The sequence below is a fragment of the Ptychodera flava genome, chromosome 21 (genome assembly GCF_041260155.1).
Source record: "Ptychodera flava strain L36383 chromosome 21, AS_Pfla_20210202, whole genome shotgun sequence".
Taxonomy (NCBI): domain Eukaryota; kingdom Metazoa; phylum Hemichordata; class Enteropneusta; family Ptychoderidae; genus Ptychodera; species Ptychodera flava.
The window spans coordinates 29,921,305-29,938,164 of NC_091948.1; the positions used below are offsets into that span (position 1 = coordinate 29,921,305).

Here is a 16,860-nt window from a genome sequence, read left to right on the forward strand (position 1 = left end):
GACCAGTCAGCAAGTTAGAAAATATTTGTGAAAAATGCAAGGATATAATCGTCATTGGATAATAATGCATTTTGTGTCAGAATTTCAAAACTTCAGTAGTCGTATGTATGGAAGACCGGTCACGACATGCGACATGCGAGTTTTTAAAACTGCGATCTACGGTTAGCGTCAGGGTTAGGGAGTTAGGTTAGGGTTAGGGGTTAGTTTTCTCTCTTAAAAAGCCTTACTTCGTTCTCAAACAACTAAAAAGGAAAAGCAAAGGAAAAGCAAAAGGAAAAGCAAAGGGACAGAAAAATTTCACATCAGAGTTGGCTTGGTCTGTTCCAACAGCTTTAGTCCATAAAAATCATGTTTACAGCATCTGTGATTTCAGGGGCCTTCAAATCTTCAATGCACCAAATGGGACATATTGTGCTTCACTAGATGCAACAAACTTGACCCGATGGTGAAATATGAACTTGGCAGGAAAAGGGTCAACTTGAGATATTCTTTGGAATCTGTGAAGACTTCATGAACGTGTAGGTTGCAATCAGTTTTGTACTCAACTGAATGTCCAAACATATAGCCACACCTACGCACACACAAACTCAACCTTCGTAACAAGTGACACAGATGCCTTGTCATAAAACTAGCAAGATGGCATTTTTTTATTACCTGTAAGTTTATCTGAATGTTTTCCTTTGTAGAATTTTACCACTCAAAATGACTTAAATAACCTATGTTTCGTATCACAAATTATTATCCAAGAGTTAAGATAATATGGCATAAACCACACTGGTGTCTCAAAAAAAACTTTAAAATACATCATACATTGAAATATCCGGAAAGTCCAATGCTACAGAGGATATGGGGATTATGACACGTTCAATCAATTTTCAGAATTGGCTCAATTCAATAATACTTGGCAACTTCACAAAGCACCTTGAACACAAAGAAATGTTTGACATCTGAAGCAACCATGCTTTTATTTCATTGTGTATGGTAGGATGACAAATCGTGCCAGACTTGCATGTCGATCACCTCACTAACTGGCCTGTATCATATGCTGTGGAAGTTTCCATTACAATTCCATTAGCAGGAACTTTTGGCTGATTTCCAGCATTTTTAACTCTTTGTACAATAAAGTTTCTTGTTGTTCTCCCCAAATAATGTAGAAATTAGTGTTCATTTTGTCAACATAGCCTGTACCTGGGTAGAATCTTAATGTTGACAGCCAGAATTTATTTGTCAACAATATCACTCCCTATTGTAAACAATGCTTTGAGTTTGCTAGGCTTATATAGAGCATTGCCACATGCTTGAAGGAGAAAGATGAAAACAAATTTTTTTATAGAACGAATATAATTAAAATACTATTAAATGTTACTGCAAGTATCCATTTAAAGTAACTGATCTTCACATATATGAATGTGGCAACTTGCAAAGAGGGCGCTCCTTATTAATTTTCTGTGGTTGACTTCAGTTGAAGATGGTTTTATTTACACAGAACACAGCATCTATGGTATAAATATTTGTTATTTTCATTTATTCATCTTTCATCTCCTCATCTGGTTCTTCAATGATCTGTACCAGTTTCTGTACAGTCTTCTCTTTGGCTGCAAACACAACAAAAAGATGATGTGTGTTATCAATACAAGAATGATGAATACTGCAAGCTTAAAACACTCAGTGTTGCTGAAGACATCAAATAAACTGTATTTCAGAAATGCCTCAGCAGTAATTAGTATCAATTCTTTGTACAAGAACAAGTAGAAATGTAAAGATTTTCTCCTGGAAAAGTAAATGAAAAGCATCAATACAAGTGAAATTTGTAATTTATTTGAACACATTTGCATAAAAGGACACTAGAGTTTGATAATTCTCATTCATTGAAAAGCTGCTTAACCCTTTCAACACCATGGTTTTACCCAAACCCATTGTTATCAATGGTGATCTTGGACCTGTCTACAGGGAACTGGGGGTGAACAGGTTAAAGGTTCTCCAGTAAGCAGATTCACCACAATGTTAAAAGTTTACAATTGACGATTGATTTATAAGAGGAAACATCTTTCTTAATCTAGATGGTATTGGCAAGAACTCCACATAAAAAGATATGTATCTCTCTAAGTCTTCAACTCAATTGTTCCATTTCTAAGAACACAGCTACACAGAATGTTATACAGTAACAAGTACATTTAAAGCAATATTTACCTGCTGGTGATTTGATAAGATGAATACTCTGTTTGACGTCTCTGATGTCAGCCTGCTTCCTAAGTTCTTTTCCTTTCTTCAATCTGAGAACATCAAAGACAAGTAGGAGAGTCATATAACATGATGTGGTAATTTTGAAAACTGGCAAGTTAACCTGTTGAGCTGTGTAATCTACATGTCTGTAGTGTACTGCATCAAAATGTATATAGTTATCACATACTCACCTCTTGGCTTAAGAAAGTTTAACATAGAAATGGATTAGGTACGTTCTCTCACATCTACTAGATTGAAAAATACGACCAGTGTATGCAATTCAATGAAATGTGCTGGCAAGATGCCAAAGATTGTTCTCTTTTGAATTGAAGTTTCAAAATTATTTCATGATCAAAACAGAAATACCATCACAATTGTTTGAGAAATACTACATACCAGAATGGCTTATAACAATGAACTTTCATAAGTCTTTGATAAGTTTAGTTGAAATCTTGTCAACAGCTTACAGTACTGTTTGTATAAAATTGTACACTGTAAACTGCCAGATTTAATATATTTAATAACGGTACAAACATCTCCTTTCAGAATAACTTGTACTACTTATTAACTTATTGAATTTGTTTCAAATCAAATAGAGTAGAGGCATCATACATGATCACCAAACACATTGGTATTGATCCTTCAATCTAGGATAACCATTCATTGAGTCTGAAAAAGCATCAAACTAGTACCTGTTAATAATGAATTGATTCTGTCTCCTGGTTTTGATTTCTTCCACTCTCTTTAATGCTTGGAGAGATCTGGTCCACAATTCTCTGTTGTATTTAGTTGGTATGTTTCTACGTCTCTCAAATTCAAATGAGTTATCCTGCAAAGAAACCACAATAAACAATCTCCTGTCAGTGTCACATAATTTGGCAGATACTCGTACACAGCTGGTTTTCTTTGAATACACTTTGCTTGATACCAATGACAAATATTGGAGATCACCACAAACAAGTGCATGATGACTGGTTTATTCTGCCATTTAGAGCCCAATCTGTTTACCACAAGAACACTGCCATTCACAAATCATTGAAGAATAACAGAATGACATTATAGAAAACTGATACAGCTAAAACCCTCTTTTAACCAAACAGTGCAGAACTTCACAAATTGCCAGCTTGAATTTTGTGGAAAATGTACATAGTCTCCAATGAGCTTGCACTGAACCCAGTCCCTCCACACACCAGCTGGGAAACGTCCATTGTTTTGACGTGTGCAGTGCAGGATTAGAAATTGTATGTGCATTATGGTCAGGTCACAGATCATTGTAGCAATCGCGTCCTTGTTTAAACCCTTTCCTGCCAGAAAGTAATAACTGTATCCATTCCCCATCAGCCAAGTCAGTAAAAAGCGGTATTGAGCCAAAACATGAACGTATTTTCACCCACTTGGCTTGGTATGTTATAGCATCTTTTGTCCCAAAAAAATCAACTTTACGGTATTATGTTTTCAACAGCCTTCAAATGTACAGTATTATGTTAAAATACATCATATTGAATATGTTGTGTTTCATAAATTTCAACCATCTTGACCTGGTGGTGAAATATGGACTTGGCAGGAAAAGGGTTAAACTCAAATGGCGCTTTATTTGTGACCTTCAAACTTTTCCTAAAACACATTGGTTTCTTGCATAGTATTAGTAAATTTGGCAATCTGATCTGCTCAAAAGTTACAACAGACAAGGTAAGTGCTCTCTTTATGTGTTAATTCGCTCCTTTTTGTGATCGCTGGCGCTTAACTTTAAAGTATGTGAATTAGTGACTCGGCAATTCGCCGCTTACGGTTTGGAATCCGTATTTCATACCCATTTTCATTGCGTTTTTTCCTTTCGAACATTGCTACCGGAGAACCATCGATATTTACTTAAATATGTGAAGCCTGCATCAACCATTTCAAAAAATAGCAATCCATTAGGTTTTGGAGAGATCGGTCATTTGGTTTTGTTGTTTTGATCTCCGTAAAATAAAATGGTGGTTATGGTAGCTCGCCTACATTCCAATGCAGTAAAAAGCATTTTCTCACTTTACCAGTCACAATGTGCCTAGCATTGACTTAGGGTAGTTGTCTTATTATATCTTTACGTAACTAGACATGAACTGGGACTTAGAATTGCTAAGTTGTTCGGAAAAATGATGAAACTCTCTGCCAATTTCATGATCGATTTCCAATATGGCAGTGCGATTGGCTATGTCATTATGCCGCAATGTGTTGATTTTATACCCTTTGAAAATACATTTCTTGCACTCGATAGCCATTGTCATTCTTCTTGTTTAGAAGTATGAAATCTGTTCTGTGCTTGATCCAAGTCTAAATTGTGCCTGATGATAAACTTTTACGACAGGCATCACATGAAATGTGGTGTTTTATTTTGGTTGTGGGGATGGATTGCATTCAAACAGAAATGAAGCCCTACAATTACATACACAGACATCTTATCAAACCGTAAGGCGCATTGTAACAATAGAGACCCCTGAGGCATTTCCAAACCGGTGTGTGGAGGGACTGTGCACCAACTAGTTGTGCAGCGTATCAGAAGCTGCTATCCAGCGTATCAGAAGCTGTTATCCAATTGGGTAGCTGAATCTTACTATTATAATTGAATAATACAAATAGACCCTCCAAGTTGCTGTGACTAGTGACAATTGACCAATCAGATGTAACCTTCCGAGCACGCTGCACATTAGCAGACTAGTTCTGATTGTTTTCATGTTATCTCTTCCATTCTCCAACTTACAATTGAATGTAAATTTTGCAATTCATTTTCAACATACAATCGCCACACAAACTATTACCATAACTGTTAGTATGTTGTTTTCCACTTGAATTTGTGTTAAACCGGTAACTCTCGGTAGGGCCCTACCGAGAAAAATCGATAAAAATGGGCGGAGCAAAACATAACTAATATGGTATCTTTGTGCACAAAAAGTAGCAAATTAAAACAGCTGGTTGAACACCTCCAAAAATAGAACGTGCACGCCACATAATGTAAACATTGACTGCACGGTGACTTTACGTATACTATTCTCACCCAATTTTACGGTTTACTTTCCATACGATACATCCACTCATTTCCCCATAGGTTTGTCTTGAACATAGACTTTTCGAAGTCTTACTGGAGCAGAGGTTCGGCGCGGCGTCGCCTCGGATTTGTAAAAAAACCGTGATGACGTTGCCAGGCGATCGATCGACACTTAGATATGCGTCATGGTATACGTTTCTCGTCCGAAAACGAAGTGTTTGTCATTATATTCTGCGCGTTTTTGAATGATTCAACATAATGCATATCATGGCAATGGCTATCCGCATCTTTGTATAAGGGTAAACGATGCAGAAATCCAACGAGTAGTTTTTCTGCCACGGATCTATTATCGGAGTTTTCCTCGGCTCGTCATAGTGTACATCACTCTTGCAGGGAGTCTTGATTGCAGAGTCGTATTTGCCTTGATAATGAAGCACCGTTTTGTCCAAACGCCGTCCTAGAAATGCCGCATTTCAGGAAAGAACGGGAAAAAATCAAAACAGTTCTAAAGAACAGCAAATTCGCCTACTAGATGTCCAAATTTATCGAGTGTGGTTATTTCAATGGACGACATTGGACATTTACCACAATGCTCAATGGCCGAGTCGTCTACCAAATTTTGTAGAGCTTTTGTCTTACAAACAATCCTTTCCTTATTCGACCTCAGTTTAGCGAGGCAGGGCTATGTCTCCATTATAAAACGTAGTTTTCCACAGTTCTTGGATGGTAGTTGTAGTTTCCTTTTCAAAATTTCGTTGTCTCATGAACTCGGCGCTGTCGCGGATGGGAGGGTACCGACGACTATTCCCCCGGCTTCGATTACAAGTTTTATGGTGACCGAAATGAAATGTGGTGTCGATTTGTTGTCTTATGATTATTTCAAAAAGCTTCTGAAAAATACTTATTTTAGAAATCAAACCTGTTAATATTTAATCACCTAAAATAAAATCAGAATAAAGTGATCGCATGATCTCTCGGAGTATTCATTTCAATGTCCATCCCTCCTTATAAAATGGTGAGTTCTAGTATTTCGCTACTTTGAACGATCCCGCCAAAATCGAGTGCACTGCACTTCTACACTCTCCACGCAGTCGCGATACTAGTTCATTACAAACGCGTGGTAGTCAGAGTCAGACTGCTAATCACACTATGTCAACTGGCTTTATGAAGATAGCGGTCACTGATGAGCACTAGAGGTAGCCTCGGGAATTTTCTTTGCCAGGAATGAATTGGAGCTAGCTGTGATGGGGATCGAGCGCGGACATTTGAGTGCAACTTATGGGACTGATTGGTACGGTGACCTCAGCTGCCGCCGGCGACGTTTGTCAACTCGACGTCTGATCAACATAAGTGACCCAGCAGTGACGACCGAATATGCCGAAGGCGATAACAGGCGTCAAAAAAATCCCGGTTTTGTCAGCATAGTGGATTCTGGAGGCTACTTGTTTTGTGTTACATAGGCATGCACGGCTTTAGATCGGGAAAGAAAATGTATATCACTTTTGGAAACAGCTAAGCGATAGTTACGCATATCTCATTGCGATGATTGCGCTTACAACAGTACGTTGACTCGAGGGTAAAACTTAATATTTGAAAAGCAGACAGAAGATATACAGACAGTGTAGACAAAGTGAGAGATCATGCCAGAATTCGTGCTGGTACTTGTCCGTGGTCTCAACCCGAACATACCAGACGTACTTTATGTCTGGCAGAAATGACAGTATAGGCCTTCCTGTCTGTAAAATGTACGGCTCAGGTAGGCCAACATAAATGAAAACGGTCCTTTTCAGGACCAACAAATTTTCCAAAAAGAGAACTACCGAATCAAATGTGTTTGCATGTATTTATTATACACAGTGTGTGTGCGTTTGTATCTTTCGGTACGCTCCGAGTATTTGGTGTTTTTTCCCCGCGTTGAACAATCAACGCTACGTACGTAAAAAGTAAACAACGTATTGCTAATGACTCATTTGCAATTTGCATATCATGTCAATCATGCAGATTCAAACTGAACATCGAACGTTATACCGGCGATATTACCGGCAAATATTTTATCCTTTTTCTGGTTCCAGACGTCATTTCAAATTTAATTTCGTCAGAAACCAAGTATATTGTGCTCCAAATACTTATACACATATCCCTCAATTTCCAAGAAAAAAATTAATCGGTAGATTTCTAAATTAACGGTTTTTATGGACGACGTCCGGAGCGTACCGAGTACGTTTGAATATCCCACCATTATGACCACTCTCGTAGATTCTCGCGCTTTTATATGGGAGTTGGGGCTTTAATTTCTGATAAATCCTGAGCAGACAACAATGTTCAACAAAATTAAACTTGGTGAAGAGGATAAATTTTGATAACACAAAACAAACAAAAACACTTTTGGTCTCTCTCCTCCACTTACCACAGCCAGATCTTTGCCATGTGATTTCCTGAATGCTTTTGTCCACTTAACTTTGCGTGGATTTCTCTTCTTTTTAAATGCTTTGTGACATTTTGACCGGCAAAATTTGAATATCTAAAAAAAAAGAAAACATGGTCAGATTTGTTACACCAGTGACAAAATGCATCATTACACTACCTTTACAACAAGTTAGTTTTTATCGGTTTCAATTCCACAGTTCCTAAAAGAAATTAGAATTGATCTTTTTTATTTGGATGGGGGACTTAATACAGGGGAGTAACTTCATAATTTAGTGTCAGAGTTAGTATCGCAATAATCAAATACCTATGAGTGTAATTTTCACAAGAATCATATTTTCTGCAGTTTTGATAGACTTATGCCATTTATGTGACAGCCAGGCATCCATCCTGGACACCTTGGTCTCACCATGGACGTCTCTTTTTACCTCAATGGTTTGACATACAGCTTCATCTATTTAGGCTGTGATCTGAAGTTTTGTAGAAGCATATACTCAAGTACAAAGTCAGAACAGGCAAAACAAACTGCTCGATCTGTTAAGGAATATCATCTCTCCGCTAACAATGCATGCAGTGGGGGACATTATACAATATTAGACACAACCACACATATGTCCTTGGCATATTGTGGCATGGCACATTTACAACAACAAATTGTGACATTTAACATTGTATGATGTTAACCTAAATTGGGTGACACAATCAACACTTATGCAAAACAAAGAGTAAAGAACTAAGTGACTGGTCAGTTTCTTCAGTGAAGGGGAGGGGTGGTGGATTATTTTTTGCCGACGTCAAAAGTGGCTGACCTAAGCTATTCCAACTTTTGAAAACAGGGTGACAGCCCCCCTCCCCCCGGGCAATAGATCTGATCTGGCACATTGAAAATTTAGCCCTGCGTAACGTGCTGAGTGTTCCCAGCATTATACAGCCTCCCACCTCGGCCCTGCTGACTCTCATAGGAAAATCCAGCAGACGCGATCCCAATTTGGACCGCGCACGAAAAACTACCTTTTCTAACTAGCCAAAATTGACTTGATTCTGCTCTATGCTTACCTGAATAACTCAATCGCTCACAGATTGCAAAAAAAATTGCTCTTGTGACGTCCCAAACCATTAGTTTACTAGCGAGTCACAGTCAAAGGTTCAGTGGCCAGCCATTAGCAAGATATGACCAGCCACTGGACCCTTGACCGTATATCGCAAGTACACTAATGGTTTGGAACGTCACATGAGCAGATTTTTTTGCAGTCTGTGAGCAACTGAGTTTTTCCAGTAGGCATAGAGCGGAATTGAGTTGATTTCAGCCGAAAATAGTTAGAAAAGGTAGTTTTTTTTGTGCGTGGTCCAAATTGGGACTGCATCCGCCGGATTTTCCTATGAGAGTCATCTGGGCTGTGGTAGGAGGCCGTATAATGCAGGGAACACACAGCACAGTACGCAGGGCTAGTCGAAAACTGTGACTGAATGGTGCACTTTGTGGCTGTATAATGCTTTGCAAAAAAGCTTCAAAATCTATATCTAAACATCCAATTATCTCTGATATATTAAAGGTATGCACCAAGGTGCGCAAAAAAATGTCCGTCTGATGTATTAAAGTTACGCGCTGAAAGGGGGTGCTGAAAAAATGCAACTGAATGATGAACTTCATGACTGGTACGACGTATTAATACTTAAGGTAAGTATGCCTCTGTGTTGTAATTCAAAAACAGACTGACCCCCCCCCCCCCCACCCTTCTGCTGAGCATTTTAAAAACATGGTACCCCAACACAAAGTCAAAAACAGGGTGACCCCCCCCCCATGAATCCCCCAGGCCGAAGAAACTGACCAGTCCCTAAAGGGATCGTCATAATATGCGTATCGCCCGTGAGCCAATACGAAAATGACGACGGTCGTGAAGAGCCACACGGTGGAAATGATCACTCCATAACACACTCTCGCTCGTATATCGACAAAGGCGCTACAGTAGAAATAATGTCGCTAAAATATGCCGTTATTTTACTTTGTACGTCACACTGTATGCCCGCGATCGTTGCACAAGTTCATGAAAGACTCAGTGAACTGAAGCCTGTGAAGGAGTGACTCAGTGGCCATGTTGGCGAGATCAGGCCTTCGGGTACCATACACAGCCACTAAAATCGTGAATGTAACCGGTTTTGAACGTATCTAAGACAGTCAAATGTAATATTATTGTTACTCACTTTACAGTCATTCCTCACAAACTGGATCCCGTGTCCCGGGTATACAGGTGACGAGCAAAAGTAACATTTCTCAATGCGCATTTTCCTGACTAGAACATGTGCATGTGAACGCCAGAGAGATTGACCCTTTAACTTACCAGAAATGAATGAACGATCCTTTCTCGCCACTAGGTGGCGATATTGCAGACTGCCCAGACTGAGAGGAAACTGTAAATGAGTTTGGGGAATATATATTACAAGTTTCATATTGGCCAAACTGGGACTGAAAACCTTACTCTCACCGGCGTTTACAAAACTTCTTTACTCATTAATGAAACAAGAATTGTAAGTAACACAGTAAATGGTTTGATTTGGAGATGTTCCACAGAGGCAAAATCACAGGAAACATAGCCAGAACTTTTACTTTTTAGGTGATGGGAATTGTCATACATGCCTTTATAGCACTCTCTGAAAAGTAAACACTGCCAAGGTAGTACTGTAACTGCACATTACTGTGCAATGCTACAGCTGTAACTATAGACTATTTCTGAGGGTATGTACCTAAACTGTTTGAATTTGGTATGAATACTCATCATAAATTTTGTATATACAGACTGTTTGGTGAAAATGCTACTTTATTTGTATTTCTTGTGATGATTAAAATGACATCTTCAACAAGTGATTTTTGAGCCATTCATTGGAGCACTGTCAATCTTGTAGGTATTGCATTTTCTACTTTGATATGCCAACCTTGGTGTATACTTGTACTCCTGGCATGTCATGGATCAACGGTACACTGTGGTCTTACACTGAAGATGCTATCAGGGCTATGTTATTGATGTTGGATATTGTATGAGCTTTATGATTTAACATCAGTGGTCTATGATTGTAGCAAACATGCAATAATTGCACGTAAGTTATACATGTTCAATTTTCTACACAGTTACTTCTAATATTACATGTAGTTTATACGTTGTAGAGCTACAACACTGTTGTATAACAAATGCTCATATCTTTCCAGAAATTCAAAGGTTTTACTTTCAATGGTCTTTTTATAGCAGCAATTAATGTTCAAAGCCTGGCCATAGATAAAGAAAAGCTACTTCCTCTACTGGAATATTTAAATTCAATAATTATTGAAAAACCCATGTAGTTAAAAAAATTCGTGCTTCGTAAATGAAAGACAAACTTTTGCTCAAACTTTCCTCAAATAAACTTTCAACCATTTTCTTTCACAATCAAAAATAAAAAATTGGGGATCACTGTGCAAATTTGGTACTACACAAACAAGTTGCTTAACATGTACCAACCTTGCAATTCAAAATGGCCACCATCATTGTGTTCAGTCTATGGGGAAGAAATTGAATTTTTGATTTTCACAAAAATAAGCTGGTGAAAATTTTTACTCTGTGAGTTTAAAACTCAGCCCCTACAAGTGGTCAACAAAAAGTATTGTAAAAGTCTGAGCGTTCAAATGTCTGTCCCTGAGGCATATTCTAACTTAAAATGACCTCATCTAACAAACAAAGATGCAAGATTGACTGCAACTCTGTGATCTTGTCATTCTTTTTTTGTAACGAATCTGCATACCATATAACAAAGCACGTTGAACAAGAAATATGTTTTGTAACTTATATTGGGAAATAAATAATGGTTAGAAGACAACTGTGCAACAAAACCATAAAGGCTGCACTTATAGTCTAATATATAGAAAATATTGAATGACTTGCAAGTATTAGAATATCAAGTGAAATCTTCCTGTTCCAAATTAAGAAAAAGAACCACAAATTATTAAAGTGTATAGACGACAAAATGAATGTGCAATAATAACTCTTTATTTTAAACAAATATCATGGGAGAAAAAAATTTTGAGTAAGTTTTAAAAGACATTTCGGGGTTCATGATTTTATGAAAATGTGAAAAGTACATGACTTCAAAGAATATTTAAGGAACAAAATATTTATGAATTTTACAGCAACTGCCAAAAAGGTCTATGAAACTTACTACAAAGCCGTACTCCACAAAACTTTACAACAAACCATACCTCTGCAAAACTTGTGAGATACAAATGTTTTGTTTTCTTGAAAAATATATGTACCATTCATGTGCCTGTGTCCTCTATAATGTTGAAGGACTGAAGTTACTATTTCAGCCAATTGTTTTGTATATTTAAATTCACATTAGAACGTGCACACAGTTTTACAGTTACAATTAACCGGGACTGTAATACTTGCTGGGTGGAGTGTCATCAGAGATCTATTTGGTATCACAAGTAGAGGTAATTAGTACTCTAATGATGAAATTTTAGGTACATGCAAACTCCATTCATTCAAATACAAGTTAGAATGTTCAAAGGATAACATTGGTGAGAACATATGACTTAAATTTTAACTATGTATATTTTGACTTGCAAGTCATAAATGGCTGCTGCACGTGTGAGCACAAAAACCAAACAATCGACTAAATTCATTGCCAAGGAGGAAATAGTGACAATGTCATAAAACATATGGTTGAATAACATGAATCAAAGCATCTCTTCAAAGATTGGATGGCATTATTTTGGTGAGCAAAATGCAAAAAGATGCTTTTTAACAATAAACAATCTCACAACTTTTTCTCTGATAAGATCATTTGATATAGTTATTTACTTGCTTGTCTACATTTTGTATCTTTTGAAAAGTAAAAGTGAATGATTGGGATAAACTAAAGTGAGAATCAGTCGGATTGCCAGTATTATATCACTGCAGTATATGGTTTCCTTGTGACAACAAGACACATCTTTCCAATGAGGGCAAGAAACTTCTTTATAACTAAATATCCTACCTGAAATGGGATTTTCATGTTTACAAATATTCTGAAAATTTTCAAAAAATCTGCGATTCATAGAAGTTGAAAGAAATGTTATGGGAGTTGCATTTGCTTGGTATTCAACAGTGTGTCATCATTTTTACATGTAAGCTATCCTACGCATTGCACATCCTGGGTTTTTTGTTTGCAGAGAACTCACATCTAAAATAAGACTTGGACTTCTCAACATGTACAAATATAGCTTTGAACCAGCATGTTTTGCAAGTGAGCATTGATATTTATTCATTCAGATATTTATAATTTGCACTCCCATAATAAATAATATCAAACATCTTTTTCACATGTGTGCTAATGAGATTCTACTTGCTTTGTTTGGAAAAGCAGACTTTTTTTGCTAACATGTAACAAATACTTAGATCTGTCACAAGAGAAAGCATTATAAACAGGTTTAATTTTTGAACATCTTTAGTAGGATTGATTTAGTGCTGACGAAGAACAAATGATCAACTATCATTGGTTCTGCTGCGAATTAAACTGTCTGTGTAAAAACTGTTGGTTATTCAGATGCAAACATCATACCATTGTATGGGATTGAATTCCTTCTGAAAAAGGACACAAAAAATATCTTTCGATGTTAATGAATGAAAATGAAAGACACAAATCTAAGATTTTTCACTTTTATGTGAGTTCCCGGTCATATCTTTTGCAGAAAGTGTCGTAATGCAGCAGAATTACGCAGATGTATTCAAAATCATGTTTCTGATGGTTGCTGGTGTTTATCTCTGGATGCACTTTGATTGTGAACACACTGGGCTTATGATATTCACCAAGCAAATGCAGCTTTAACAACACATCTACTACTGCATTCCCAGTACAATTATTCAAATATTACCATGCAAGTGAACTATCTGTTACAGATCTTCTATCATTTCATCAATCTTGTCTGTGTTCTTTTTAAGTTTTTCCCATTGGTCTTGAGACAGACTGATGCCTAGTACCAAAGGAAGAAAAAATCCAAAGGATTAATAAAATTCTGCATTTGGCACAATTACAATTGAGCTACAATGAAATTATAGAGCTACATTTATTTTTCCGATAATAATAATAAAGAAGGCACAGGTGTAAGAGGGATTTGCTTCCCAAGGAATATTTATAATAACAAGGGATATGAAAACCATATACAGAATTACGTCATCTATTTATTATTTGATCCTAATTCTATTCTGCTAATGCCACTGATATCAAAATTCAGAACGAAGCTGTTCTTTTTTTTATTCTGTAATTGTTGATTGTGATTTTCTCAGAACACCATACACACAACAAGGGTAAGAAGAATCAATATGACAGCTATGGCTATAAGCAAGCACTAAATGTATCAATACCATCCAGTGAGTGTTATTGACACAGATTTGAAAAGCAAGGCTTCGAAATGTACATGTACAGGACTTGTTTGAAGTTGATTAAAGTGAGACCTGATGCAATGTTGCAATGGAAGAATATAAAAGATTTCTCACCCTTTTTGCCTGGTTTCATTTCTCCATCAGCATTGGTGTAGTACTCTCGAATATCAATCAGTACTTTACCCTTGAAGTCTCTGACATTTACAAACCTTGTTTTGGACAGCTGTTCAGAACAACAAAACAGATCATTAAATCTATTGCATATTCCTCTGAGAAGGTACAATTTCATCTTAATTCATGAAATGCTGCCACATGATCTCCATACAAAGTTCATCAACTATGACTGAAGAGTTGATCGAAGAATGACACTCTGTATATGAACTATCCACTATCAACAATTATGAGGATTACCTGAACCATTCCCTCGGTACCATCATCACTTTCTGCAGCCTTTCGTTTCTTCTTTTCCTCCTTAGGCTTTTTTGTTTTTGGCTGAAGAGAAAAGGCAAAGTTGTTACCTCTGTTACTAGGACAAGGTTGATCAGTATTATTACTGGTCAAGACACACACATTCAAATTGAATATTGAACATTTAAATGAAAATGTCATATAACGGTATTAGGAGATCATTGATCATAAAAATTCAACATATGAGAAGCGTAATTTATTTGTTTTAGTGCTGCCCTCCCTTTCCTCTCAAAATGAAACTCCTCACTGCAAAAGTGGTTTTAGAACTACAGCAAATTCCTTATTGCAATTTTAGCCATGCAAAACGAATTAAGGTCTGACCCCCTCCCCCCTAAACAAAGAAATTACCTTTCTCATGTGTAAGCTTTTATGATTGACTGTCCCTAGGGCAGCAGAATAATTCATGTCTAAATAAGCAAATAAACAAATTTATTTATTTTAGTTTACCTTTTACATATATAACTAGACACATGCACTTTTTCATTCATCATAACTGTTTTGTATCCGAGGTAGTAAATACTGCCATTCTGCGATCATTTTCCCAGTGTTCCCTTTCATATCAAAATGCAGACATTAGAAAGTTAGGCACAATTCTGATGCTAAACCTCAATTTAAACACTCTATCATGTCTGCAGTTTTCAGTTGGTGAGAATGTATGTACTGCTCTACGAATTCATAGCACTAACAGCTACCTTAAATAGAAATCTGTTTTCTATACAGATATCAGATTACAGTTTCATGTGTAAAAATTAAGTTTATTAGTGTAGACATCTTTCTGCAGCCAAGTCTATTCTTAAGATTGTAAACTTAACGCAAAGATGAAGCTGACACTGGTAGTTGAAACATGTGTTAATCATTGCAATCAACATAATGTGCACATTCACACAAATTACACTGTAAGAGATGTTGGTTACACATGATAAGATGTACAGCTAGCTGAATGATATGGCTATGTCATTTTTTGTGGTTGAGGACACTGGGTACTCTTATTGACCTATTCCTTTGATCATTTTTGAACAGAATGATTATGATGGGGCAGGTTAGGGGTGTATATAATTTCGTTTCTAGTGCATCATGGTGAAATTCCAACACATTTTCTCCATGTGTATATCTGCAATCTTTTGACAGTTGAGAAGACGTTGCATGTTACACAGCCATTATTTGCCAAATGACACTTCATTTGCAAAAATTCAATCAATTTTCAGTAATTTGTTAACCCAAGATTGAAATATTGGTAGGATTAATCTTTTAGCATGACAGGTAGTTGTAAGATGGCAAATCACCCAATCTCTCAGCATTTTTCTGCCATTTTCAACATTTCAAAAGAATTCAAGTCTACTTTAGCTGGAAATTTTCACACTTCATTCTTGATATTTTATGCAACAAAATGACAATTTCTTACAATTAGACTTAAGATTCATTTTAATTTGGCTTCATATGATTCTAATCATTTTTTTATGTCTTTTAATTTGTCTCATTTAAGAAAATCAATGTTTTTTTTTCTGTATTAAGACTGGTTTCAAATGAGACATTAAATTTCACAAAGTACTCTCTCGTTTTTGACTTCACTTGACTTACATTTCATAAATATTGAAATTGAGGTTTTTTACCTCAAAAATTTACTCCTTCATTCTTAAGTAAACCATTTCCATCATAATAAACTTTAGAAATTTCTCTGCCATTTGAAAGTATACAGGATATGGGGGTCTTCATGTAATCTTTGATGAGCAATATTGCTGTGAAAAAATTGTGTTGGTTAAGTGCAACACCACCTTAAAACTGCGGTAAAGGAAAAACGCCTGAACTTGTTTCAATAGGTGGGGGGGCATTCCTTGTTTGGAACACAAAATACAAAAGGATTCCGGGATAAGGGTGAGGATTTACTTTCCGGGTCAATATTATTGCAAGCACATGTTACGTCCCCATGTTGGTTGGCAATAAAAAGGGCCGCTTTTGAACAATGGCACCTATATATTATATGTTTTAATGCGACTGCATTTATACTTGTGATAGCAAAGCCCCCCCCCCCCCGCCATCCCTCAATGACAAGGCCCTAATTTTGAATAAGCATGCATGCAGGATCGCCCTCTCGATCGGCGCTATTTCCACCTGGTGCTCCGCCACTCAAAACCGGTTTTCAGCAACAATATACCTTGTAGTCCGAGTCTGAATCGTCGGAGCTATCTACTATTGCCTTGGATTTCGGTTTTGAGGACATCGTTATAGAATCCAATAATAGAGTACAGACCACTTTGTTCCGGCTTGGCTCACTGTGTCTCGCACGCGTCCGTTTCTTGTATTGCTCTACGTTGAAAGAGCTCATTGGTTGAA

The 16,860-nt window shown here is 37.0% G+C and overlaps 2 protein-coding genes across 2 annotated transcripts; both read right to left on the reverse strand.

Annotated features, from left to right (window-relative positions):
* Positions 1-623: 623 nt before the first annotated feature.
* Positions 624-10,014, reverse strand: LOC139121986 (probable ribosome biogenesis protein RLP24). The gene is made up of 5 exons (XM_070687321.1): positions 9,875-10,014; positions 7,656-7,769; positions 2,916-3,052; positions 2,191-2,273; positions 624-1,595 (listed from the first exon to the last, which is right to left on the reverse strand). Exons 1-5 carry the CDS (start codon positions 9,953-9,955, stop codon positions 1,525-1,527), a joined length of 486 nt encoding a protein of 161 aa, XP_070543422.1. The 5' UTR covers positions 9,956-10,014; the 3' UTR covers positions 624-1,524.
* Positions 10,015-11,666: 1,652 nt separating this feature from the next.
* Positions 11,667-16,860, reverse strand: LOC139121987 (activated RNA polymerase II transcriptional coactivator p15-like). The gene is made up of 4 exons (XM_070687322.1): positions 16,682-16,860; positions 14,473-14,553; positions 14,176-14,284; positions 11,667-13,652 (listed from the first exon to the last, which is right to left on the reverse strand). Exons 1-4 carry the CDS (start codon positions 16,850-16,852, stop codon positions 13,573-13,575), a joined length of 441 nt encoding a protein of 146 aa, XP_070543423.1. The 5' UTR covers positions 16,853-16,860; the 3' UTR covers positions 11,667-13,572.

What these genes read in the sequence shown, in the direction of transcription:
- LOC139121987 (XM_070687322.1), bottom strand. Translation starts at nt 16,852, where the DNA reads ATGAGCTCTTTCAACGTAGAGCAATACAAGAAACGGACGCGTGCGAGA. An exon ending in GTACCGAGGGAATGGTTCAG is followed by an intron (nt 14,285 to 14,472) that starts GTAATCCTCATA and finishes TGTTCTGAACAG; the next exon opens with CTGTCCAAAACAAGGTTTGT. An exon ending in AATGAAACCAGGCAAAAAGG is followed by an intron (nt 13,653 to 14,175) that starts GTGAGAAATCTT and finishes CTTTGGTACTAG; the next exon opens with GCATCAGTCTGTCTCAAGAC.
- LOC139121986 (XM_070687321.1), bottom strand. Translation starts at nt 9,955, where the DNA reads ATGCGCATTGAGAAATGTTACTTTTGCTCGTCACCTGTATACCCGGGA. An exon ending in AATCAATTCATTATTAACAG is followed by an intron (nt 2,274 to 2,915) that starts GTACTAGTTTGA and finishes TGATGTTCTCAG; the next exon opens with ATTGAAGAAAGGAAAAGAAC. An exon ending in TCTTATCAAATCACCAGCAG is followed by an intron (nt 1,596 to 2,190) that starts GTAAATATTGCT and finishes TTGTGTTTGCAG; the next exon opens with CCAAAGAGAAGACTGTACAG.